The sequence below is a fragment of the Ailuropoda melanoleuca genome, chromosome 7, assembly GCF_002007445.2.
Source record: "Ailuropoda melanoleuca isolate Jingjing chromosome 7, ASM200744v2, whole genome shotgun sequence".
NCBI classification, from domain to species: Eukaryota; Metazoa; Chordata; class Mammalia; order Carnivora; family Ursidae; genus Ailuropoda; species Ailuropoda melanoleuca.
In genome coordinates this window covers 65,628,404-65,654,188 of record NC_048224.1, presented here as the reverse complement: position 1 = coordinate 65,654,188, position 25,785 = coordinate 65,628,404, and the positions used below count along the sequence as shown (strand labels likewise).

Below are 25,785 nucleotides of genomic sequence, written 5' to 3'. Positions count from 1 at the left end.
ATTCTTTTTCTCAGGCTTTTATTTTACTCAGAAAGAAGATAAATTGAAGATGGCAGGAAACTTAAAACCATATACAAGATCATCTGGAAAATATAAAAACAGTGTTTGTGGCAAACTCTAAAATACATGTGAAAGCTCTCTATACATAAATCAATGGCAAAAAATGGTAAATTAAAAAATACAGGTGAAAAATTCCCTATCATGGGAAATAATGATAGTTGCACTATGTTGCCTTTATGAGTTTGTAATAAATATATGACAACTATGGCTGAAGTATTTAAGTGCTTAAAAAAAATCCTAGCAGAGCTTAAATTCCTAACGTTCTAATTTTGGCATACTTCCCTTTGGTATTGATCCTGAATAGATTATTCTCAGCCGTAAATAAAAATTAAAAATAGTTGTCCAGAAAAACATTGATTTTTAAAATCTCATTTTCAGTGAATCATGCTCCTTAAATTGTACTGATTTTTATGAACAGATCAGACTCTAGCTATCTTTTTAAAACTCAGGAAAAATTAGAACGGTCTAAAAACTTATTTTTTCTCTGACACATGTGAGTAGATAGAAACACATTGAAATTTTGGAAATTTTTTTTAGTTCCCTATTCACTCCTCATTTTGGGGTATAATCAAAGGCTTTGGATTATTACTATGTTTAATTTCTTTTCTGATAAATTGATCATCATCAGGAAATATTTATTATATGCTTAGTATATGTTAGCAACCCTGGCACCCTTTGAAAATGATCACTTTAATGGCATTGTAGTGCATAGATTATGACCATTACATTTTAATTTTAACAGGTATGTTAATTTTATTTTATGTAATTAAAGACATTTTCTTTTGGATTTCATTTTTAGAGACTGTCATGCAGTTCCTTGAGAAACTATCAGACAGACTTTCTGAAAGGTTAGTTTTTATTCTATTTGTTAGAGTGTGTATCATGTAGTTTTTTTTTTTTTTAAAGAAGACTTCATTTATAAAAAATTAGGAGATGACCTATTAAGAATGTAAGTATGAGAATATTGGGTCATATCTGTGGACTAGTCAGCAGGAGATTGGATTAACTCTGAGGAATACTTAGCACATAGCTGTCTTCCTAAGGCGACAATCTTGAAAACTTAGGCTGTCCCCTCTGATGAACTAGTTCCTTGTCTTAGGAACCCATCACTGATGTGTAATTAAACATTTTTTCCCAAGCCTTTTGGAAACTATGTTTTCAACTCGTGCCACTAATTTTATAACAAGTTCATAAAGCAGTGTTTCTCTTCTTTTGGCCTAAATGTAGGTGGCTCCTGGATATGGTAAATTGATCTGTGGTTTGGATCTTAAGAATGATCTGCCTCAACTTTTGTAGTTCTCTGTAGTAAGTCACTTTGTTGTATTCCTGCCTTTCCGTCTTTGATAGAGTCACTTGTCCTTCGCTGGCCCTCTTCTAGTGCTTTGCTGAGAGGCTGCGCTCCGGCAGCCTTCAGATACTGAGGATTCCAGGAAGAGGCACATCGTGGTTGTCTCATAATGCTGTCCAGCATTTCCTTTGCCTTTTTGACTATACCAGCACGTTGAATTTTAGCTCAAATTTCCTTTTTCTGTTATTGTAAACTCATGCCTTAGAACCCAATCCTCTCTAATTTGGATTATGTTTATAAATTCTAAACTTTTCTTTTAATCTAGTGAACCATTGTGGGTTTGATTTAATGAAGAGGCCATGTTAATTATGCAGTTAGTTGAGAATTTTCTCTACTTTGCTTTATTAAGTGGTAGTATTCTTTCTTCTCTTGTATGTAACTATAGATTATATTTTGAGCAAACATATCTTCAGATTTTTACAGTTATATATAGGAGTTAATTCTAATAGAAACTTCATGTTCCATAGATATTAAGCACATATTTGAATATTGCCCAGCTAAAGTTTTTCTGTAAGGGAAAAATTATGAAAAGTAATCTTAAATATAATCTGTTCATATTTTTTGTAGAAGGTAATTTGTTAGTCTCTTACCTTTTTAATGTATAGCAAAGAGCAGAGATTTAAAGTTTGCTGGTAATAACCTTTACATGTATCTGTAACATTGTTAATTTTTCCAAGCTTGAATGCTTTCAAGCCCTATATCTATCTGCTAGGGTATTTTCTAAGGTAAAAATTGCGGTAATTTACTGATGATATACTGCTGTCCATTCTAACACAGATAAAAGTTGGATTAATACTGGTTTACATTTGCACTACAGATTACTTCCAGTTTTATCATGAACACTGGAAAGTTACATAAGAAAACTAGTTCTTTTTTTAAAAAAATATTTAAATTCAATTAATGAACATATAGTGTATTATTAGTTTCAGAGGTAGAGTTTGGTGATTCATCAGTTGCATATAACACCCAGTGCTCATTACATCTAGTGCCCTGCTTAATAATGCCCATCACCCAGTTACCCCATCCCCCTAGAAAGCTAGTTCTTTAATAATGTAGTTATTAAAATTTTGTCCAAACAATGAATGATATACCTGTTTTACAGAACTATAAAAGACTTTGAGATGATACGAGGGATGAAAATGAAACTAAATCCTCAAAATTCTGTAAGTGACAATTTTAGAATTTTTTTATTATAATATAAACAGTCTATCAGCTGAAGTCCTTATCTTTTGGCTCAAGAACTTTCTTGTGATATGCTAAAGGTGTGTATGGTCTTGTTTCTGATCCCCGGTCTTGGTTCTGATTCTTGGGTTTGGTGAACAATTGCAATACTTGATCCATATGTCTGAGTTTGACACTTCCAGGAAATCCAGTATTTTTGTTGGTTAGTTGACATAATACTCATGCATGCTCATACATATATAGACGCGTATAAATGTATGTCAACAACACGTGTTAATATACACTCACGCGAAGTCAGCTTCCATTACGGCGAAAGTGGGCTTCTCAGTTTGAAGCAGCCTTTTAGGAGGCTCAGTGGATTGATCTGGCAGGTGACAGTTTAACCATTAATGTTAACATTGCCATTTACTTTTTATTTGCTAATTTATGGAGCTCGATTAAATAGATCGATGTTGACTTCAAAGTATACCCCATCCTAACACAGTTAAGGGTTGTTTTCAATCATACAGTTAAATGATTACTTGATCTTACACTGCAGGCTTAAGTGTCCTTATGTCCAGAAGGCTGCCCAAGTGGTGGTGTGCCCTGAAAAGTGATGGGATTCCAGGTATTAGGACCCTGGTTCTCATTTGGCTCAAGGGAACAGCAGGGTTGCTGGTTGTTTGTATCATTCTCTTGTAGGTGCTGTTGTCGGCAATTCTTGATTTGGTGCTGGCTGCCAGGGCCAAAGTCATAGAGAACATTTAGGGGAAATGAGCCTTGCAGATTTAGAAACTATTTACCAGTTTCTCAGATGTGATCTCTAAGAAATAGATTAATCCTATCAAATTCATCAATTTCTAGAGTAAAGTAACCAGGATTAGTTATCTGCATATTTTGGCTTGGGAGGTAGGTCCACTTAGGGAACTAGATATAGATCAGAATTTATTCTGGTGAACATAGAAACAGAAAAGATAAAATGTGTTGTCAAAAGCTAATTTATTAAAAGCTAATATGAAACTATCCTCTCTAGACAGTTTGTATAGCTTATCGATACAGGTTATTCCACAGATCTTTGTGAAATGCCTGATCTCACAAATTCTCTGTTGTCACCCTGCTACCGCAGCCAGAACCTGCACTCTTTCTAGGCCAGTAGTTCTCGAAGTGTGTTCCCTGGAGCTTGTTAAAAATACAAATTCTCAAGCCCCAAATGAGACCTGCTGTATCTCTAGCCTTGTAATCCTTGTTTCGACAAGCCCTTCAGGTTATTTATCTCCCCCCACCCCAGTCAGTTACTAAATCCTGTGGATTCTACCCTCCTGAGAACTCTGTGTTCTTGCCTCTCCATGCCCATTGCCACAGCCCTGGCTGAGGTCACTGTGACTTCTTACCCAGATTGTAGCTGCCGAACTGGTTTTCTAGCCTTTTGTTCTGGCTGCTGATTTGGACTGCTTAGCAACGCGCCTAGTTCAGTGTTAGACACAGGGTAGCTACTCAGCACTTACTTGAAATATGAATGAATGAATGAATGAATGAATGAATGAATGAATGAATGACTTGCCACCAGAGCGATTTTGCCAGAAAGCAGATCTGATCTTGTCACTCTTTTATTTAAGATTTTTCAGTGGCTTGCTGTAATTCTCAGATTTACCTTCCTATTTCTTAGCTTTCCCACCAAGGCTTTCCTAATTTTGCTTCTGCCTGCTTCTCTAGCCTTATCTTCTGCTGCCCCTTTAAGCCAAGTTACTGTCCCTTGTCCCCTACTAATAATACCTGTGTAATGCTCTTGCCTTTTTTTAGTTACTTACTGCTTTGCTTGTCCTTGCTTTCCTTTCTTTTACTTTTCAGTCCAGACTGATATTTATGTGCCAGCCACTATGGTAGGTAGCTTGCCGTCATTCACAAACACCATACACAGGAATGCCTTTCCCCATTTCTCGTCCGGTTGCAGTGTGCCCAGTCTTCAAACTCAGCTCCAGCTTTGGCTCCTCCCAACATTTCCTGACCTTCCACTGTGATTTAAATACCCTTCTCATGGGCTCTCTTTCACATGGTACAGCGTCGTGCGCATGACCTACTGTACTCTGGTTGTGGAGTCACTTGGCTTTCTACCGCCTGGACCATTATCAGCTCCTTGGCACAGGGATTGGGTCTTACTGGGTTTTGTTTCCCTAGAGCCTGCACTGTCTGGTACATAGCAGATAGTAAATGGTCATCTGTTGGAGGAAATGTGTCCCAGGAACTGAACACCTTGGGGCTAGAGTTCTGGGGATGCTGGGAGAAGGAAATAAGGCTGTAAGGTCTTATATTGGCTACACTCCATAGTAACAGCGTGATCATGGAACATGATTACGGATCATGGAACATGAGAAAGAACACCTTGTTATTTGAGGAGATAATGTCTGAACTGAAAATTTAAAGGATAAATCAAAGGACAGAAGCCAGTGTTCTTGGAGCTCTTACACAATACCAGGTCTTCTGTTTAGTAGTTTAGGTGCAATAAGAAATGCTGTTACTGAGGCACTACGGTGTACCCGACAGTGTTCAGGCTGCCAGGACGTAACAGGAAAAATGTGAAAAAGTCCCTGTCCTCAAGAAGCTTGCATTCTAGGGGAGGAAAATGGATAGTAAATTCATGAAAGAAATAAATATGTGCCATGTTGTATGGTGATGAGGGCAACAGGGGAAAATAAAGCAGAGAAAAGGGGATGGTGGTTGCTGTGTTCGAGGGATTGGTCAGGGAAGACTTCTCATGTGAGAAGACCCTTGAGCAGAGACTTGGAAGAAACGAGGCAGTGCCCCGCAGCAATAATGCAGGACAGAGCCTTCTCGGCAGAGAGAACAGCTCCCTCTTGTGGTCAAGGAACAGTGAGGAGACCAGTGTGGCCAGAGTGGAGTGAGGGAGGGCAAGAGCGGCGGGAGGTGGGCTCAGGGTACAGAGGGGTGAGATCAGGTCGTGTAGAAGGAAGACGGGAAAGCATTGGCGAGCAGAAATGACTTTTCCACACCGTACAGTAGTGTGGATTGCACACTAGAGCCCAGGCGTTCTGACCTCACAGCCTGGGCTGTTAGTCACTCCTGTCACCTGGACAGTTTGTGGGGAGGAGGCTCATTCAGGGATTCAAGCTTTTCCTCCCTTCAGAATTCTGCGCCAGTTGTCAAAACCAACTATTGTGACAGTGCTTCTTTATGACATATTTTCTTTGCCAAGATTACAGGTAATTCTCCCTTTGTTACACTTGAAATTGTTGCTTTCATTTTGGGGATCCACCCTAAGCTTCCTGCTTAGATTTAGAAAGAACTCTAATCTTACCTTTAGGACCCTAATCTTACCTGCAGTATGTTTTATGGATTGATACATGGGTTGCATTTTGGGAAAAATTTCAACGTGGCTGATTTAATCTCTTAATGTTGACTTTTGTGTTTACATGGTACAGTATGTACCTTTTCCCCAAATTCTGGGATTATGTTTCATTTATATCTCTGTACTCATTGATTACAGAAGTCAAAATAAAGAGGTGGGGATTTCATGAATTTTCAGGGTTTTTATAAACCTTTTCTGATATTATAAGAAGTTTACATTTTATAAGCTGGCTAAATTTTTGGTAAAAATTGTGAAGTAGTCAATAACTTTCATAGCAACGAATTTTTCCATTGTAGGAATTAATGCCTTGGGATCCCCCCTACTACAGTGGTGTGATTCGTGCAGAAAGGTAAGTTTTTGGGGGAGAAATCCTCATCTATGAGAAAGAAGAAAGAAACTAATACTTATCGGGCGTCTTGTACAGCAATTATGCAACTACTGTCCTCACTCAATTGCCCACGTCATAAGCCTGTACACTCTCAAGTTCAGGCCCTGTGCTCCCATGGTCTGCCTTTGCCCACATGTTTTTGATCTGGAGTAATCAGTCATAGGCTCATGCTCTACCCCTCCCCCAGCGCCTGTTCTTCTATGGCTCATGCCATTTCCTTGTTTAAAACTTTGCAGTATCTCCCTGTGGGGTCTGGCTTCTCCCTCTGTGTAGCTTCCAGGTTCCCTTACTGGAAGCATTCTGGGGGCTGGGACTTTGCTAGAACCCCGGTTGTCTTTCGTTTCTGGCCCAGGGTGGGTGCTCAGTAAATATATGTTGAGCCAATGAAAGAATAAAGTAGTCCTTGGGATGGGGCTGTGTGGTTTTCTTGTTTCCTCATTTTGATTTGAACATATCGTGGACACTTTCTTGACACATCTGGAAGGATATATGTGAAATCAAGATTTAGGACAGTTAGGGGCGCCTGGGTGGCACAGCGGTTAAGCGTCTGCCTTCGGCTCAGGGCGTGATCCCGGCATTGTGGGATCGAGCCCCACATCAGGCTCCTCTGCTGTGAGCCTGCTTCTTCCTCTCCCACTCCCCCTGCTGTGTTCCCTCTCTTGCTGGCTGTCTCTATCTCTGTTGAATAAATAAATAAAATCTTTAAAAAAAAAAAAAAGATTTAGGTCAGTTAGCTTGATGTGAGTACTCCTCTAGCCTCTGTATTGTCCTGTGTTTATTATATTATGGGAAACTAGTAGGTATGCTTTTTTCCCTAAATATGCACTATTTCTGTCATTTTTATATTTGCACATAAACCCAAGAAATACGGAAGCCTGTAAAGTGAACACATTTAGAAATGTTGATGTCCCAAGCAACTTTATATATATAAAAGTAATTAAGAAAAAAAAGATCTCGAAGTCCTACCCTTCAAGATTTTTTTAACATTTTTCTCTTACACTTCCTTTTTGAGCTCCTCAGCTTTAACCCAAAGAGTTAAGATTGATTTAGGTAGTGGAAGAAAATAAAAGCTTTGTGCCTTTTTCTTCATTAAAGCATGTTGGCACATATCATGATAATAATATGCTTATTTGATTGATATTTAACTTTAAAGGCTTTGTTACTATGCATTTTTCAGGCATCAAGTGAAGGGTAGTAAATACCTCACTAAAATTAGACTCTTTGTTTATTTTAATGAGAAGCAGAAAACAGTAACTTTTGTTGTTCTTTTCTGCACTGGGGGGAAGAGGTGCCCTGAGATCAGTTAGTGTGTGGAAGAGCTTATCCACTTAATATTCATTCATTTTCCTCTCTTTGGCTTCTCTGGGACATCTCTGTTCCTTAGACGAACCTTACAAAGCATATTGTCTCATAATACTTTGTTAGCTACTGTTTTTTATACATATATCCCAAATTCAGCATGAGCCGCCTTCTCTATGGAAGCACATAAACTATTACTCAAAATCTGTAGTCATTTAATTATGATAAACAGTGAGTGCTTAGAATATATTATAGCTTAATAAAATTCTTCACAAATGTGTTTTATGGCTGCAGAACTTCAGACTTTGCTCCCTATCTTTACATAAAACATACAATTTCTCTTTTCAGTTTTTTTCAAAGATTTGGCTTGGTTGCTTGGCCAACCAAGATATAGCATAAAGGAACACTAATTTTTTTTTTTTATCAATGCCTTCCATATCCAAAAAGTTTTTAATAGAACTCATATAAGATGCCAAGACCACCATTCTGATGACAGAATCTATTAAATTGGTTGTAGTGCAGGTCTTGGGAGTTAAAGTCTTTTTATTGTTAAATATCAAAAAGTGAAATAATCTCATTATTTCTACTGTTAACATTAAAATTGTGTGTAAATTGTATAACAGTATGTACTTTGCTTAGTTAAAAAACTGGCGTATTTTCTAATTGTTTTATTAAGCATGCCCACTTATTCCAAGCATAGTAAATATGTGTCTTAAAAAGATCCAGTAGCATTTATAATAAAGGATTGCTATTCCTAGCAAAAAAAAAAAAACCCAAAAACCAAAAAAACAAAAAACCAAAAAAAAAAAAACCAACCAAAAAAAACCACAACTTTTGACATTGGAAAGTAATGTAAAATAGGTGTATTTGTTTCTTTCTGATTTTTGCTACTGTGATTTTTATGTGGCATTCCTCTGTTTCATGTTGCCCACCCCTGATTATTTTAATGAATGCCCTAGCCTTATATTTAAGTGATATTTTTGTCATTTAGCTTTATTCTGTAAGTGTAGGATGCCCAAATGGTGATTCTGTAGAAATTATATATGAATATCTGAAGACTTGGAAAGCTATACTCAGTTGTAAAGTATACGCATTAATTAGGAGTATGAGAGGGATCTCGGACAAGTCTGGTAGTGATCTTAAATAAAAGACATTGAATAAAGGATAGTGACTTTCTCTTCTCCATTTCTACCAAAAGTACAATATTGTAAAGTCAGTGTTGCTGACTGACTCTGGAGTCAGTACTTAGAGATCGCTGAGCCCCCAGGTAGGTTGGGAGTTCTGTCCCCTGTGCACTAGCCATAGGACAGTGTCTCACTGTCCACCTGGGCCATTGGAGAGAGTGGGAACACCCAAGGCGGCATGCCCGTGTGGTCTGAAGCACGTTCCCTGAGGTCTGGGCGGCCTGGGTGAGTCCCGGCTCCACCACTAATGAGCTACACACAACCTTTGAAAAGTTACTTGTCCTCTCTAACCTCTCAGCAAAGGTATCTGTAAAACGGGAGTTGTAATAATCCCTATGTCATAGGTCAGGACGAAGTGAATTAGTGTTGGTATTATTAGTACTGAGATAATATTATCATATGCAATTGGCCTTCTATGGACACTGAGAGGATGATCTACTCTAAGAGGTGCTTTTTAAGTGTTCTCTAGAATCTCTTGAGGGAGTGGTCACTTCTCCCTGAAGGCTTGTCTAAGAAAATACTCATCAAAGTATGGTGAACATATCGAATTAGTTGTTGAATGCTCGTCAGAGAAGCTTTTAGTGATGGAGAAAGAACATGGGGACATGGAGGTCCACCTTGCCTGTGCTTCACAGAGTATTGCTGTGTCTGGGGAGAGGAACCCTGTGTCTGGCTGGCAGGACAGTTCACTTTTGGTCCCTTTCCTCTTGAAGATCATGGGATAGCTACTGCCTTCAAAATAGAATTGGAGGGGCTCCTGGGTGGTTCGGCCATTAAGCATCTGCCTTCGGCTCAGGTCATGATCCCAGGGTCCTGGGATTAAGCCCCATATCGGGCTCCCTGTTCAGCAGGAAGCCTTCTTCTTCCTCTCACACTCCCCTTGCTTGTGTTCCCTCTCTCGGTGTCTCTCTCTGTCTAATAAATAAATAAAATCTTAAAAAAAAACAAACCAAAAAACAAAACAGAATTGGAGCCATCATTCATGGCTTCTAGGATCTGGTCACAGCCTGCTTTTCTTTAACAATGAACACATGCACACCACAGTTATTCGTTGGGTATGGCCTGCCTTTCTGGTTTTTCCTACCACGCCTCTTCCTTTATAGTTTTCCTCAGCCAGACTAAACTCTCTGTCCCAAGTCAGATCCCTTTCTCAGGCAGAGCCTGTGTCTGGTGGCTGCTAGCATTCCCCTTGCCTTTCTTTGCTATCTTACCTGTGAAGTTTTGCCAGGAGTCCACGAAACCTCCAGGTCTGCCATAGCCACTGCAGTTCCAGCCACCACCATGCTTATAGCCTACATGTGGCACACTTGACCTTCTAACAATGTGTTCTTTTGGTGTCATATGTTAAACGTGTCTTGTCAACCACACCTTAAAGCTCTTGATAACAAAGTGTGTCTTGTTTCTTCTATTTGTAGTAAAATGTGACATATGCACTCTGGACTCTCAGTAAATGCATATTGGTTGATAGCCATTGTTCAAGACTGTCTAAACCGGTAATTGGAAATCCTTATTAAAAACAATCCAGTGAGAGGCACCTGGGTGGCTCAGTTGGTTAAGTATCTGCCTTCAGCTCAGGTCATGATCCTGAGGTCCTAGGATCAAGCCCCGCATCAAGCTCTCTGTTCAGTGGGGAGCCTGCTTCTCCCTTTCTGTCTGCCCCTCTCCTTGCTTGTGTGCTCTCTCTCAAATAAATAAATAAAATCTTAAAGCAATCCAGTGATACATTTGTTTTGTAAAGAAGAATATCATTTTTTTGTGAATGGCCTTTTTCATCTCTCTGATTTATTGAAAGCAGTGACCATCGGGAGGCCTTCAGAATGCTCATTTGTTGACAGAGGTTTCTACCAGGGTCATTGGTTCTTAGAGTTAAGAAATCACCAGCTCTTCCAGGAACACAATGTAACCTATCTGGTATCCACCAGGGGCTTTAGTTAATTTATTTCAACTTCCAGTAGTAGGTCTTTGTTTGGCTATTAACTCAATAAAAGAACCAAGAAAAGGGATACTGAAATGCTTCAGATGGCGTTGTGAGAATTGGGGGTTTAAACATCTATTTTAAGTAGCTTAAAAGGCAAATGATTGAGTTTTGGTTTGAGGTTTCAATAATCTTAATTGACAAGAGGTGGCCGAGAAGCACAGGTAATGGATGAGAAAAGAAAGTGAAAATATAAGAGTTTGGGTTTGAGGTTAGAAGAAGGGAACAAACTGAAGACTGCTAAATCCTTGTTAAATTCCTCTGGTTTCAAGTAAAGACTTAAATGTGTGGTTTGACATGAAACAAAAAACAGAAGGGGCTTTCCTTGATTTGAGTTTTTCAAGTTCACCCCAGGGACTCTTTTTTTTACTTTTATGTTCACATTCATTTTAAGTTTCTTAAATGTTCGCCTTAAGAAAGGAAAGAACCTATTAGAAGTAAGATAAGAAATTAATGTGTTTTAAAACCATCAAAGGTTGATCCTGGGAAATAGTTTCATGAGTGACCGACCAATGGACATCTTAAAGAGCACTTTAACTTTTTTTTAAGTTTTAGTGTTGGAATCCTTATGGTAGAGAAAAAGTAATTCTTTAAATTATGATAAGTATGCATGCTGTTATTTAATTTAAAATTAAATGTGGTTTTTGAATAGGCAGTCCATTTGTGTGGCTCAAAACAAAATTAAGTCAAAGCAACATTAAAAAGGACTCATTGAGAAATTTTGGGGTCACCCCTGTCCCTGCTCACAGCATCCCCCCTTTCCCTGCCCTGTAGAGATAATCATTTTTAAAGTTGTTTAATGTGTCCTGGCGGTGTTTGATTTTGGTTTATAATGCTTGGCTACTTTATTTCTTTTCTGCCAATAGTGAGTTTCAGTGAATCATACTTCATTAATTTTGATGCTATTTTATATAAGGACATTATTGGGAAGGGGAATTCCGTATTGTTTATTCCTTGCTAAGGTATATTCGCAAAAGTTCAAGAGCATTCACATAATGAGATAGGAATGTTTTATGTTTTAAACTCATCAGAAGACCCTGGATTTTCTTAGACAGATGACACTGTGGTGTTTCAAGATAACAAAGACTTATTTGATGTGTGAAATTGTATGTTTTATTGGCTAGTGGATGTGCAGTGAGCTGGGTCCTGTCAGTGTTTAAAAAAGAACCTTTATTATGAAAACTTTCAAAATAAGCAAAAATATAAAGAATAACATAGGTAACCCCCATATATTCATCTTCCAGATTTAGTAACTATCAAAACTGTGCTGGATTTGCTTCATTTATATCTGTTTTTTCTTTTTCTTTTTTCTTTCTCCTTGTTATTAAAGTAAACCCTAGACCTCATGTCTTTTCACTTGGACGTTTTATTATGGATCTCTAAGGAATACGGATATTTTCTTACATCATGGCAGCCCTAGCATGACCTAAGAAGGTTCACTGAAGTCCACTGGCATCATCTAGTACTCAGTCCGTATTCGTACGTCCTTGATGATATCAGGTCCATTTTCTCCCAGGCAGCTTGTTGGAACCAAATGTGGCCTGCATATTTCATTAGGTTTTTCTGTCTCCTGAGTCTCTTACTCTAGAGCAGGTCTGCACACTTCATACCCCCATCCCACCTCCCACCTTCTTCATGACCGGTTGCAGACACCAGGTTACTTGTCCTATGGATTTCCCCAAACTTCTGGATTGATGTGATTGCTTTCTTGCGGTGTCATTTTGCTGCTATCTCTAATCTGGGCGCTATGCCCACCCCCCATTATTTTTGGACTTCAGGTATAACTAATTTTACATGTTGCTATAATTTAGGAAGCTGTATGAGAGACTGTTACAAGTAGAAGTCTCGGTGCTATCCTAAGATTTGGCTCCAGTCTCTGTGATGGGGCTTCTGTCATGTGGTGCCACAGCAGTGTGATGGGGTCATCCTTTCCCCCTTATATCAGGCGTACTAGTTCACTTGCCCCCGTCTCGGGTGATGATAAAATTGTATTATATTTGCTAACTTTGGTTTTGATTTAAGTGAACTACAGTTTCCGGTGAACTAGGTAGCTGATCTGCGCCATTAGTTTGGCTGGAGAACCTTCCTTGCCGTTAGCCTCGGAAGACAAGGTAGAAACGACCAAATTGGCAATGACTGATTCTTTATAAAACAGAGAGGGTAAAAGATCTTTATCTTCAGTACAATCTAATTACCTGAAAGGTGAGCAGGTTTTAGTATCATTCACTTCTTTCACTACCTTGCCTTGGTTTAACCGGATCAAACGGTACCTTTCCCTGTGGCTTTCAAGACTCAGTATTTAAAAATACCATCCGACTAGCACATTAAAGTCATGCTTAGTCAGTCACTACTGATGGCTAAACTATTCTATTTCATTTTCTCCTGTTAAAGTTAGAAATGGTTCCCCGGACAGCATTGTTCCCTGCTCTGCTCCTGCTCAGCGCGCATGCTCCCTAGCCCGCGCATGCCCTCTGGCCCGCCGGCTGCTTCCCGGCGGCGGCGCAGTGAGCCATCGTAAGCCTTTGCCGTTTGGGTGCAAAGGTTCTCTCACACCAGGTTTCATTTAACCTGAGTAGCACAGGGCAAGATTGAAGCCGCTGTTTACCTGCAGTCTCAGCCTGGGTTCCCTGACTATACTTAATTGCGTTTTTATATTTTCACGAAGTTCAATGCCAAGATGTGTTTAGAAATAATGTCCAAGTTCTTTCTTTAATCCCAGGTGCATCAGAGGTTGAAATATAAGTCTGACTCATAGATGGTGCTTCATGAGTACAGTGATACACTGACTTTTTTTTTTTTGAAGACCTCAAATTACAACAAAGAATTCTTCAGTTGAAAATCTCTTGACTAATATTTCTGTACTTGTTTCAGTGATAATTAGTGTTCCTGATAGGGTTTTTGAGATATTGCTAAATTCTGTGGCTCCTAATCAGAAAGACCTAATTTTTTACCATTTTACCATGCCGATTAGAATATGTTCTAGTTCTTTGAAAACTGAGAATTTGTAAACCCATAGGTAAGCATATTTTTAAACGGGTTGAGTAAAGAGTGTCTTTGCGCTTCATTTAGCAGCCATGGTGGATAACAGTCATTTTCTTCCTATTTGTTTCTGAGGAAGAGGAATAAAAGGATTCCAGACATGTCTTATTTCTGTATTCAAATCAGTGGAACATCTTTACAGTACATAGTAGTAAAACTCTCTTGTAAAACTATAAAAGAGTTTGAGGTGATGAAAGGAATGGCAATGAAATTAAATCCTCAAAGTACACTTCAGTTTTATTCTGTTTCTATTGGGCTCTGGCTCTGACGGGCCGTAAGGTTTTCTGTGCTGTCTGTAGCACTTCTCTGCCATTCTGGGGGTCTTGAGATGACAGAGGAGGGATTTCTTACGTGTTGTGTCTATGCAGATAAGAAAATTGTGGCTGGAGATGCCATGAGCAGGTATTCACAGGCAGATGGGTGGCTCTGGTGCTGTGGCTGCTGGCCGTGACTTAGATGACTTCTGGTATGGATCCTCGAGGGCTTCAGTGACCTGTGGCCACTGAAACATCCTAGGTGTGATCTGACACTGTGTGGCAGGTGTCAGCTGCGAGCATGAAAGGCAGGGGCCCACAGAGTGGGCCTGCTACCACGTGATTGGTGTGTTGTAGGGACTGTGCCTCAAATCAGGGTTGTAGCTGCTGGAAATTCCTCGGAGCTCTTCACGTCTTTTGCAGCCTTGCTGTACCTTTTCCCATTCTGGCTGTCCTTCAGGAAGGAATTGCCTCTCACTTGTGGGAGTCATGGAGGGCGTGGAGCAGCGTGCAGGTGCTATGATCTCTTTCTTGCTGTCTGAGGTGGCTGAGTCAGCTATAAGGCAATCTTTGCTTGATCCAGCTTGCGTGCCCTGTTTGCTTGAATGCCCGTGAGCCTTTGCTGGTGCTCTTTCTCCTCCTAGAATGCCCTTCCCCCTCCACCAGGGAACTCTTCTTTCAACATCCACCCCTGAGGCCACCTCCGTTTTGAACTTCTCCCCGATCCTTACATTGTCATCCTCTCCCCTTTGGCAGGCGCAGTTAGCCACAGCCTCGTCTTTGTTCCTAAGCCTTTTGTGCGCTGATGCCCCTTGTCACTTGCAGTTATGCTTTATGGTTACAGTGCCTGACTCTATTTCGAGGAGTTATCGGGCACATAATAGGTGATTAATGAATGTTCAGTGCACTGACTCAGTCTTCTCGACAGTGTTGCTGTAGCTTAGGCATGTCCTACATTTCTGCAGGTGCCATGCCAGCATCTTTGCATGTGTTATCTGATCATCAGGGGAGCCTGGGAAGTGTTATCCCCATTTTCCTGGTTAGGAAAATGAGGCCTCTGAAAGCCAAGTAACTTGCCGAAAGCACAGAACCAGTAAGAGAGAGAGCCAGGATTTTAACTTCAGGGCTCTTTCTCCTGGACTGCCTTGGATTCTTACAAACCTGTCTGGGCCTCAGTTTCCTCAAGTAAAATTAGCTGATAATTCATGTACTACCTGGCTCACAGAATTATGTAGGGAATATGGGAGACTCATGACGTGAAAGTACTCTGCAAATTGGAAAGCACTATGCAAATGTAAGGTAATAATATCCAAACCGTCACAGGGATTGCTTCATCAATTGTTCTAACTTTCTTATATATCATCAATCTCTTCTTTTCTGTTAACTCCTTTCTGTGTGCCTGCCAAGGTGCTAAGATCTCCCATCTTTTTTCTTTTTTTAAATATTTATTTATTTGAGAGGGAGAGAGAGTCTTCAGGCAGACTCCGTGGTTGAGCATGGAGCCCGACACAGGGCTTGACTTCATGACCCATGAGATCGTGACCTGAGCTGAAACCAAGAGTTAGACGCTTAACCGACTGAGCCACCCAGGAGCCCCTCTCACATCTTAAAATACAAATAATTACCTTACCTATCCCGTGACCCTTGGAGAGACTATAGTCCTTGTTTTTTCTGCCATTCCTCCCCCAACAGTGGTCAACACTGGATTCTTCCTCTTTCTAATGGCCAAAGTCTGAGTCTTAGCCCTGTCAGTCCATCAGCCTGATCTTTCCAAGTTATCCAGCTGCCTGCCAGTCAGACTGTTCAGTAACTTGTTTAAGCCCTCAACACCCCAAACCTTTGTAGTTTATGACATCGCTGTTTCCTGTTTCTCAAAATTCTTTCTTCCATATATACTCCTGACTCCCTTTTCTTCTCTTTCTCATCACCCTCTTGTTTATCTTTTCTCTTCTCTAATTTGGCAGCCTTAGGAGTGTACTCAGTGTTCTGACGCCCTGAGCATGATCAGGAATTCCTTTCCTTTCATAGCGGTTTTGGAAACGAGAGTAAGAATGAAAGATACAAGTGTCATCTTCCTTTAGTTTTTGAACTTGTAACAAGTCCTTGGGGAAAGGACTTCAGTACTAAGGTACTAAACAGAATCATGCCCTCAGTTCTCTTGTATGGGATCATTTCTTCTCAACTCCCACATCATTATGATCCTGTTACAAAGAAAACCTCAGCTGTTTTACTTACTACTTGTTAAAACTTTGGGGGAGATTACTTTTCTTCCTGTAAATCTTCTTGTAAATCATGTAACATGGGGCTAACAATATTACCTTGCAAGATTGTTTTCGCTCATAAATGAAATAAACTGTAAGGGGCTTAGCCCAGTGTCATAGTGAGTGTTGCCGCCATCATCATCATCATCATGACTTAGGGATGAGTTTTTATTTTGTAGATTAAATTGAGGGGAAACGTACATATTTGCAATATTAAATCTCCTGTAATCTTTCATAGTAATGAATCTTTGCATTCTAGGTCCTGTCCTGTTTACCACTGCCAGAATAGTCTCTCTACAGTACAGCACTGCTTGATTTCTCTCTTCTTCCTAGCTGCTAATGGTGTGTACACAATGTGTACATTCTTAGAGATATGCAGTAAATGGTGCAAAATAAAGGCCTTTAGCTCTGTTCCCCTTCCTGCACCTAGTAAAATTAACAAAAAGAACATCAATATAGCTATTCCTACATCTATATGCAACAAGAGAACAGATGGGCAGGGTGAAATAGGAGATGGGATGATGTGATAGTGGGAATCACAGATAATAATAAATATTAATTAAAGTTGATAAACCAACAAATAAATGCTTAAGTATTTAAAAAACTGATAGAGATAACCACCAGAGGGGGAAAAACAGACTATTAAACACACTAAATTGAATAAATGCTGGAGGTGGGGAAAGATGGTGGAGGAGTAGGGGACCGTATTTCAACTGGTTCCCTGAATCGAGCTGGATATCTACCAGACCATCATGAACACCCATGAAATCAGCCTGAGATGTAAGAAGATACATCTGGATCTCTACAAACAGAACATCTCCGGTGCTTGGTCTCGAGGTATGAAGCAGGGAGCCGAAAGTCTGCACACAGATATCGGAAGATAAACGGAAGGGGGAGGGAGCTGCTGCGCTCTGGTGCAGGGAAGGCAGAAGCCTTCTGCACTGGAGAGCGAGTGGGACTTGTGGACCAGTAGCCGGCAGGAAACCAGAATGAAACAGGGAGCTCAGGAGCGCTGGTGGTTTTAGAAGCACAAAGGACAGAGACCTGCCAGCTGTGGGAGCGAGGACTGGCAGAGTGGCTGTGGGACTCACAACCCAAAATGTTGTGGGTTTTTAGCAGCACCGACAGAAACAGAGTTAAAGTGGCCAGGAGAGCTCAGTAGAGAGCAGACTGCGATCTCTCTTTACTGAGACAGAGGTTTGGATACCACCACTGCTGCTCTGACTCTCAGACACAGAAAGCTGTCAGAGAACAAAAGCCTCCAAAAACCGGTTCTCACTGAGCCCACCTCCCCTCCCCCACCAGGGTACAGGGCAACTCTGCCCAAACAGGGTTGCCTGAGTATTAGTGCGGCAGGCCCCTCCCCCAGAAGGCAGGCTGAAAGAACGAGAAGCCCACATCCTTAAGGTCCCTATAAAACAGGGACATCTTGCTTGGGTCCTGGTCAATAATTTGGACTCTGTACATTCCCTCAACCACACGTCATTAGAATGACAAAGAGGAGGAACCCCCATCAAAGGAAAGAAACAGATGCTGTGGTCTCTGCCAGAAAACTAACGGATACGGATATAACCAAGATGTCAGAAATGGATTTCAGAGTAACAATTATCAAGATGATGTATAGGCTTGAGAAAAATATTAATGAAAATATAGAAATCTCTAAGAGCTGAAATGAGAACGAAGCTGGCAGAACTTAAAAATGCTGTGAATGAAATTCAGTAAACTGGATGCTGTGACTGCTAGGGCAAATGAGGTAGAAGAATGAATTAGAGGATGAGATGATAGAAAAGAAGGAAAAAGAGGTGGCAAGGGAAAAACGGATCCAATTTCAGGAAACTAAGCTGAGGGAGATTACGGACTTAAACGTTCCAATATCAGAATTATTGTGATGCCTGAGGGGGTGGAGAAGGAGAGAGGTCAAGAAGATATATTTGAGCAAATTATAGCTGAGAACTTCCTTAACCTGGGGAAGGAAACAAGCATTCGTGTCCAAGAGGCAGAGAGGACCCCTCCCAAGATCAATGAGAACAGACCAACACCAGGACATATAATAGTACAATTTGTAAATCTTAGATCCAAGGAAACAATCTTGAAAGTGACAAAGGGGAAGAGATTTCTTATGTACAGAGGGAGGAACATCAGAATAACGTCAGACCTGTCCACAGAGACTTTGCAAGCCAGAAAGGACTGGCAAGACATATTCACAGTACTAAATGAGAAGAGTATGCAGCCAAGGATACTGTATCCAGCAAGACTGTCATTCAGAATGGATGGAGAGACAAGAGCTTCCAAGACCGGCAGAAACTGAAGAATATGTGACCACCAAGCCATCCCTACAAGAAATATTAAGGGTGGTTCTATAAAAGAAGAAACACCCAAGAGTGATACAGAACAGAAATTTACAGAGACAATCTATAGAAACAAGGACTTCACAGGCAACATGATGACATTAAAATCATATCTCTCAATAATCACTCTCAATGTGAATTGCCTAAATGCTCCCATAAAATGCCACAGGCTTGCAGATTGGAAAAAAGACATGACCTATTCGTATGTTGTCTACAAGAGACTCACTTTGAACCTAAAAGATACATCCACACCAAAAGTGAAGTGATGGAGAACCATTTTTCATTCCAACAGACCTCAAAAGAAAGCTGAGGTAGCAATTCTCATATCAGACAAATTAGATTTTAAGCTAAAGACTGAGTTAGAGATACAGAAGGACACCATATCATTCTTAAAGGGTCTATCCAACAAGAGAATCTAACAATTATAAATATCTATGCCCCCAACCTCATAGCAGCCAACTACATAAGCCAATTGTTAACCAAAATAAAGATACATATAGATAATAATACGTTAATAGTAGGGGACCTCAACACTCCACTCCCAGCAATAGATGGATCATCTAAGCAGAAAATCAACAAAGAAACAAGATCTTTGAATGACACACTGGACCAGATGGACCTCACAGATACATACAGAACATTCCACCCTAAAACAACAGAATACTCGTTCTTCTCGAACGCACATGGAACTTCTTCCAGAATAGACCACATACTGGGTCGCAAATCAGGTCTCAACTGATACCAAAAGATTGAGATTATTCCTTGCATATTCTCAGACCACAATATTTTGAAACTGGAATTCAATCACAAGAAAAAATTTGGAAGAAACTCAAACACTTGGAAGCTAAGGACCATCCTGCTTAAGAATGTTTGGGTAAACCAGGAAATTAAAGAAGAACTTAAACAATTTGTGGAAACCAATGAGAATAAAACACATTTGTTCAAAACCTATGGGATACTGCAAAGGCGGTCCTAAGGGGGAAATACATAGCCATCCAAGCCTCACTCAAAAGAATAGAAAACTATAAAATACAGACCCTATACTCACATCTTAAACAGCTGGAGATGGAACAAAAGAACAGGCCTAGCCACGCACAAAAAGTGAATTAGTTAAGATTAGAGCAGAGATCAATGGATTAGAAACCAGAAATGCAGTAGAGCAGATCAACAAAACTAGAAGCTTGTTCTTTGAAAGAATTAATAAGATTGATAAACCACTGGCCAGACTTATCCAAAAGAAAAGTGAAAGGACCCAAATTAATAAAATATGAATGAAAGGGGAGCAATCATGACTAATACCAAGGAAATAGAAACAATCATTAGAAACTATTATCAACAACTATATGCCAATAAATTATGCAACCTGGAAGAAATGGATGCCTTCTTGGAAACCTATAAACTACAAGACTGAAACAGGAAGAGATGGAAAACCTGAATAGGCCAATATCCAATAATGAGATTGAAGCAGTGATCAAAAACCTCTCCCTCCCAAAAAAAGAGTCTAGGGCCTGATGGATTCCCTGGGGAATTCTGTCAAACATTAGAATAAGAAGAAATACTTATTCTCCTGAAGCTGTTTCAAAAAATAGAAAGAGGAGGAAAACTTCCAGATTCATTCTATGAGGTCAGCATTACCTTGATCCCCAAACCTGGCAAAAACCCCCATCAAAGAGGAGAATTACAGACCAATATCACTGATGAATATGGATGCCAAAATGCTCAACAAGATCCTAGCTAATAGGTTCCAACATTACATTAAAAGGATTATCCGTCAGGACCAAGTGCAATTCATCCCTGGGATGCAAGGGTGGTTCAACATTTGCAAATCAATCAGTGTGATAGAAAACATTAATAAGAAAAGAAACAAGAATCATATGGTCCTCTCAATTGTTGCAGAAAAAGCATGTGACAAAATGCAGCATCCTTTCCTGATTAAAACCCTTCAGAATGTAGGGATAGAGGGTACATTCCTCAATTTCATAAAAACCATCTATGAAAAGCCCACAGAGAATATCTTTCTCAATGGAGAAAAGCTGAGAGCCTTTCCCTTAAGATCAGGAACACAACAACGATGCCCACTCTCACCATTATTGTTCAAGTTAGTACTAAAAGTCCTAGCAACAGCAATCAGACAACAAGAAAGAATACAAGGTATTCAAATTGGCAAAGAAGTCAAACTCTCTCTCTTCGCAGATGACATGATACTTTATGAGGAAAACCCAAAAGACTCCACCCCCAAATTACTAGAACTCATACAGCAATTCAGTAATGTGGCAGGATACAAAATCAATGCACAGAAATCAGTTGCGTTTCTACACACAATGAGACTGAAGAAAGAGAAATTAGGGGATCGATTCCATTTACAATAGCACCAAATCCATAAGATATCTCAGAATAAACCTAACCAAAGAGATAAAAGATCTATACTCTAGAAACTACGGAACACTGATTAAACACATTGAAGAAGACACAAAAGGTGGAAAAACATCCCACGCTCATGGATCAGAGGAATAAACATAGTTAAAATGTCTATGCTGCCCAGAGCAATCTATACTTTAAATGCCGTCCCTATCAAAATACCAATGCCATCTTTCAAAGTGCTGGAAGAAACAATCCTAAAATCCGTGCGGAAGTTGAAAAGACCCTGAATCACCAAGGAAATGTTGAAAAAGAAAAAGCTGGGGGCATCATGTTGCCTGATTTCAAGCTGTACTGCAAAGCTGTGATCACCAAGACAACATGGTACTGCACAGAAACAGACACATAGACCAATGGAACAGAATAGAGAGCCCAGAAATGGACCCTTAATTCTATAGTCAACTAATCTTTGACAAAGCAGGAAAAAACATCAAATGGAAAAAAGACAGTCTCTTCAATAAATGGTGCTGGGAAAATTGGACAGTTATATACAGAAGAATGAAACTCGACCATTCTCTTACACCATACACAAAGATAAACTCTAAATGGATGAAAAGCCTCAATGTGAGACATGCTAAGTGAAGTAAGTCAAGCAGAGAAAGACAACTATCACATGGTTTCACTCATATGTGGAACATAAGGAATAGCACGGAGGACATTAGGGGAAGGAAGAGAAAACCAAAAGGGGGGAAATCAGAGGGGGAGATGAACCATGAGAGACTATGGACTCCGGGAAACAATCTGAAGGTTTTGGGGGTAGACTGGGAGGATGGGCTAGCGCAGTGAAGGGTATTAAGGAGGGCACGTATCACATGGAGCCCTGGGTGTTGTTATACACAAACAATGAATCATGGAACACTACATCAAAAGCTAATTATGTACTGTATGGTGACTAACATTTCATAATTTAAAAAAACACAATAATTTAAAAAAGGTAATAAATACTCAAAGTTTATCATTTCCTAAAAAATAAAAATAAAAAAAATTTTAAAAAATAAACACACTAAATTACCAGAAAGAAAAAGAAAATGCTGCCCACAGTGCCAAAGAAGGAAATAAACTATTAAAAACAACATACCAGAATTATATTGGCAAGAGTGAGGACACTGACCAATTTTATACACAGTTGATAGGAATGTAAATTAATACTAAGTTTGTTTTGGAGGATGATTTGGAATACCTATTTAAAAATGTAAAATCTCAAAATAAAATAAAAATAAATAAGATTAAATTCCAAAATTTTTTTAATAAATCTCATACTTTTTTTTTTTGAAGAGTTTATTTATTTAGATTGTGCACATGAATGTGAGGGAAGGGCAGAGGTAGAGGGAGAGAGAGAATCTTAAGCAGACTCTGTGCTGAGCATGGAGCCTGAGGCAGGCTCAGTCCCACAATCCTGACATCTTGGCCTGAGCCAAAATCAAGACCCGGATGCCCAACCAACTGAACCACCCAGGCACCCCTCTAAATCTCATACTTCGCAAGAAGGTCATTTCTGCAATCTGTCCTACAGATAGGCTTGCCTGGTGTGATGAGGGTGTTCGTGGAAACATCATCTGTGAAAGAGATAAACTAAGAGTAGGCCAACTTACTCAGGAGGAGGAGAGGCAGAGCAGTGCAGGGAGGGTAGCTGTGGGTGTCTTTTCCGTAGAGAAGTTAAAATCAGTAAAAACATGATTACAAGTCTGGCGGCTTTTATTATCACCATGTGTGAGCAATTCCAAGCAATGTCGGTGATAGGACAATCCCATTAAAAGGTTCGGCACTTATTGGCTTTGCCTCCCCTACTGTGTCCATACACCTCAGAGTAGGAGATGTGCTACTGAAGTTATGGCAGATGCTTGTCATAGATGACTCTGTACACCTGAGAGAGAGTGAGCTAGAGCTTTGTACTGAATTGGCCAGTATTTAAAATTATATTTTTGTTAAAAAAGGAAATTGCAGATTAGTATGAATGGTATGATCCTATTTGTATTATATATATATATATATATATATAAATATATATCTCCATGCTCTCTCTATATACATATACATATTTATACATATACATATATATACACATACATATATGTGTGTGTGTGTATTTATATGTATGCACACATACATAAACTTTTTGCACAAATAGAATGAGGATACACAAGAAATGGTTACCTGTGGATGCTGGGCATAGTGAGCCAGAGGATATTATTTGGGATTTTTCTTTTTCTTTTTTCTTTCTTTTTTTAATTAATTAATTAATTAATTAATTAAAGAACTTCACACTTTTTTTTTAAGACTTTATTTATTTATTTGACACACAGAGAGATAGCCAGCGAGAGAGGGAACACAAGCAGGGGGAGTGGGAGAGGAAGAAGCAGGCTCCCAGTGGGGGAGCCCAATGTGGGGCTCGATCCCAGAATGCCAGGATCACATCCTCAGCCGAAGGCAGACGCTTTACGACTGCACCACCCAGGCGCTCCGGGATTTTTCTATTTAAACAAGGAATTTGTATTACTTTATAATACTTTTTTTCTTAGTCATTTCAACTTAATACCATTTGCTCTTTAGCATTCATAATAACATAGAGTTAAAATTGTCTGTAGATTATTATATAAACATATTCTGTACTTAATTTTTTTCTCCAAACTAAATTGTCTTTTTGAATTTTACCTGAATACACTTATGAGTAAGTCAGTAAAGATTTTCAGGTTATGGATTGTTGTTGTTAGCTTTCTATGTTTCTTTTCTATAAACATAATTGAATAATTTACATGTTTATTATAATCTAAGAAGGTTTGATTTTAAGATCTAGAATCTTTTTATTCTCTTATTTATTTTTTTTTCTTTTTTTATGGAGTTAAAATGCACATAATACAAAATTTACTATTTTAGCCATTTTTAAATGTACAGTTCAGAGGTATTTCATTCACATTGTCATGCAGCCTTCACCTCTGTCCATCCCCTAACTCTTTTCATCTTGTAACTCTGAAACCCTGTACCTATTAAACACTAACTCCACATTCTCCCCTGCTCCCAGCCCCTGGCCATCACCATTCTCCTTTCTGTCTCTATGATTTTGACTAAGTACCTTATGTAAGTGGAATCATACAATGTTGGTCTTTTTGTGACTGGCTTATTTCATGTAGCATAATGTCCTTCTGGTTCATCCCATGTTGTAGCACATTGCAGAATCTCTTTTTTAAGGCTGAATAATCCTGTTTTTGTGTGTGTACAGCACATTTTACTTATCCGTTTAGTGGTAGATGAGCACGTAGGTTGCTTCCATATCTTAGTTCTGTGAATAATACTGTGAACATGGGTGTACAAATCTCTCTTAGAGAACTTGTTTTCAATTCTTTTGGGTATATACTCAGAAGTGGAATTACTGGATCATAGGGTAGTTCTATTTTTAATTTTTGAGGAACCTCCATACTGTTTTCCACAGTGGTAACACCATTTTACATTCCCCCCAAGAGTGCACAAGCATTCCAGTTTCTCCACATTCTTGCCAACATTGTTTTTGTTTTTGTTTTTGTTTTTGTTTTCTGATAATGGCCATTCTAATGAGTCACTCATGCCAGGTGGTATCTCTCTGCAGTTTTGGTTTGCATTTGTTGCAAATGTTGATGCAGTTGTTGATGTTGAGCATCTTTTCCTTCCTTCCTTTCTTTCTTTCTTTCTTTCTTTCTTTCTTTCTTTCTTTCTTTCTTTCTTTGTCTTCTTTGGAGAAATGTCAGTTCAAGTCCTTTGCCTATTTTTGAATTGGGTTGTTTGAGTTTTAGTTCTTTATATATTCTGGATATTAATCCTTTGTTAGGTATATGGTTTACAAATATTTTCTCACATTCTGTGGGTTGCCTTTTTACTCTGCAGATAGTGTCTCTTGCTTACAGATTTTTAAAATTTTAATGAAGCCCAGTTTGTCTATTTTTTCCTTTGTTGCCTTTGCCTTTGGTGCTATATCCAAGAAACCATGGCCAAATCCAGCATCATGAAGCTTTTATCCTATATTTTCTTCGGAGAGTTTTATTTGTTTTATGTCTTTAGGTCCTTGGTCCATTCTGAGTTAATTTTTGTATATGGTGTTAGGTAAGGGTCCAACTACATTCTTTTTCATGTGGATATCCCATTTTCCCAGCACCATTTGTTGAAAAGCCTACTGACTGAATGGTCTTGGCACCCTTGTTGAAAATCATCTGGCTGCATACGCGAGGGTTTATTTCTGCACTCTATTCTATTGGTTATGTGTCTGCCTTTATGCCAGTACAACACTGTGTTGATTATGGTATCTTTATAGTAGGTTTTAAAAATCAGGAAGTGTGAGTTCTCCAATTTTTTTCTTTTTTAAGATTGTTTTAGCTGTTTGGGGTCTCTTGAGATTTCATGTGAATTTCAGGATGAGGTTTCCATTTCTGTAAAAAAAAATGTCATTGAGATTTTGATAAGAGTTGCACTGAATCTGTAGATTGCTTTGGGTAATATTGACATTTTCACAATATTAGGTCTTATAATCCGTGAGCATGTGGTATATTTCCATTTATTTATGTCTTCCTTAACTTTTTTCAGCATGTTTTATAGTTTTTATTGTTAAAGTCTTTCACTTCCTTGATTGAGTCCTAAGCATTTTATTTTTTGATGCTTTTGTAAATGGAATTCTTTTGTAATTTTCTCTTCACATTGTTCATTGTGTATAGAATGCAGCTG

The 25,785-nt window shown here is 39.2% G+C and overlaps 1 protein-coding gene across 6 annotated transcripts in view; it reads left to right on the top strand.

The window, feature by feature from the left end:
- MIPEP (mitochondrial intermediate peptidase) overlaps positions 1-25,785 on the top strand; it is a 190,736-nt gene that overhangs the window by 26,180 nt on the left and 138,771 nt on the right. For all 6 annotated transcript variants that reach the window (XM_034664985.1, XM_034664986.1, XM_034664984.1 and 3 more), the window contains 3 exons: positions 860-908; positions 2,511-2,571; positions 6,230-6,282. In XM_034664985.1, the coding sequence (XP_034520876.1) occupies positions 860-908; positions 2,511-2,571; positions 6,230-6,282 (163 nt within the window). The remainder of the gene's footprint in view (positions 1-859; positions 909-2,510; positions 2,572-6,229; positions 6,283-25,785) is intronic.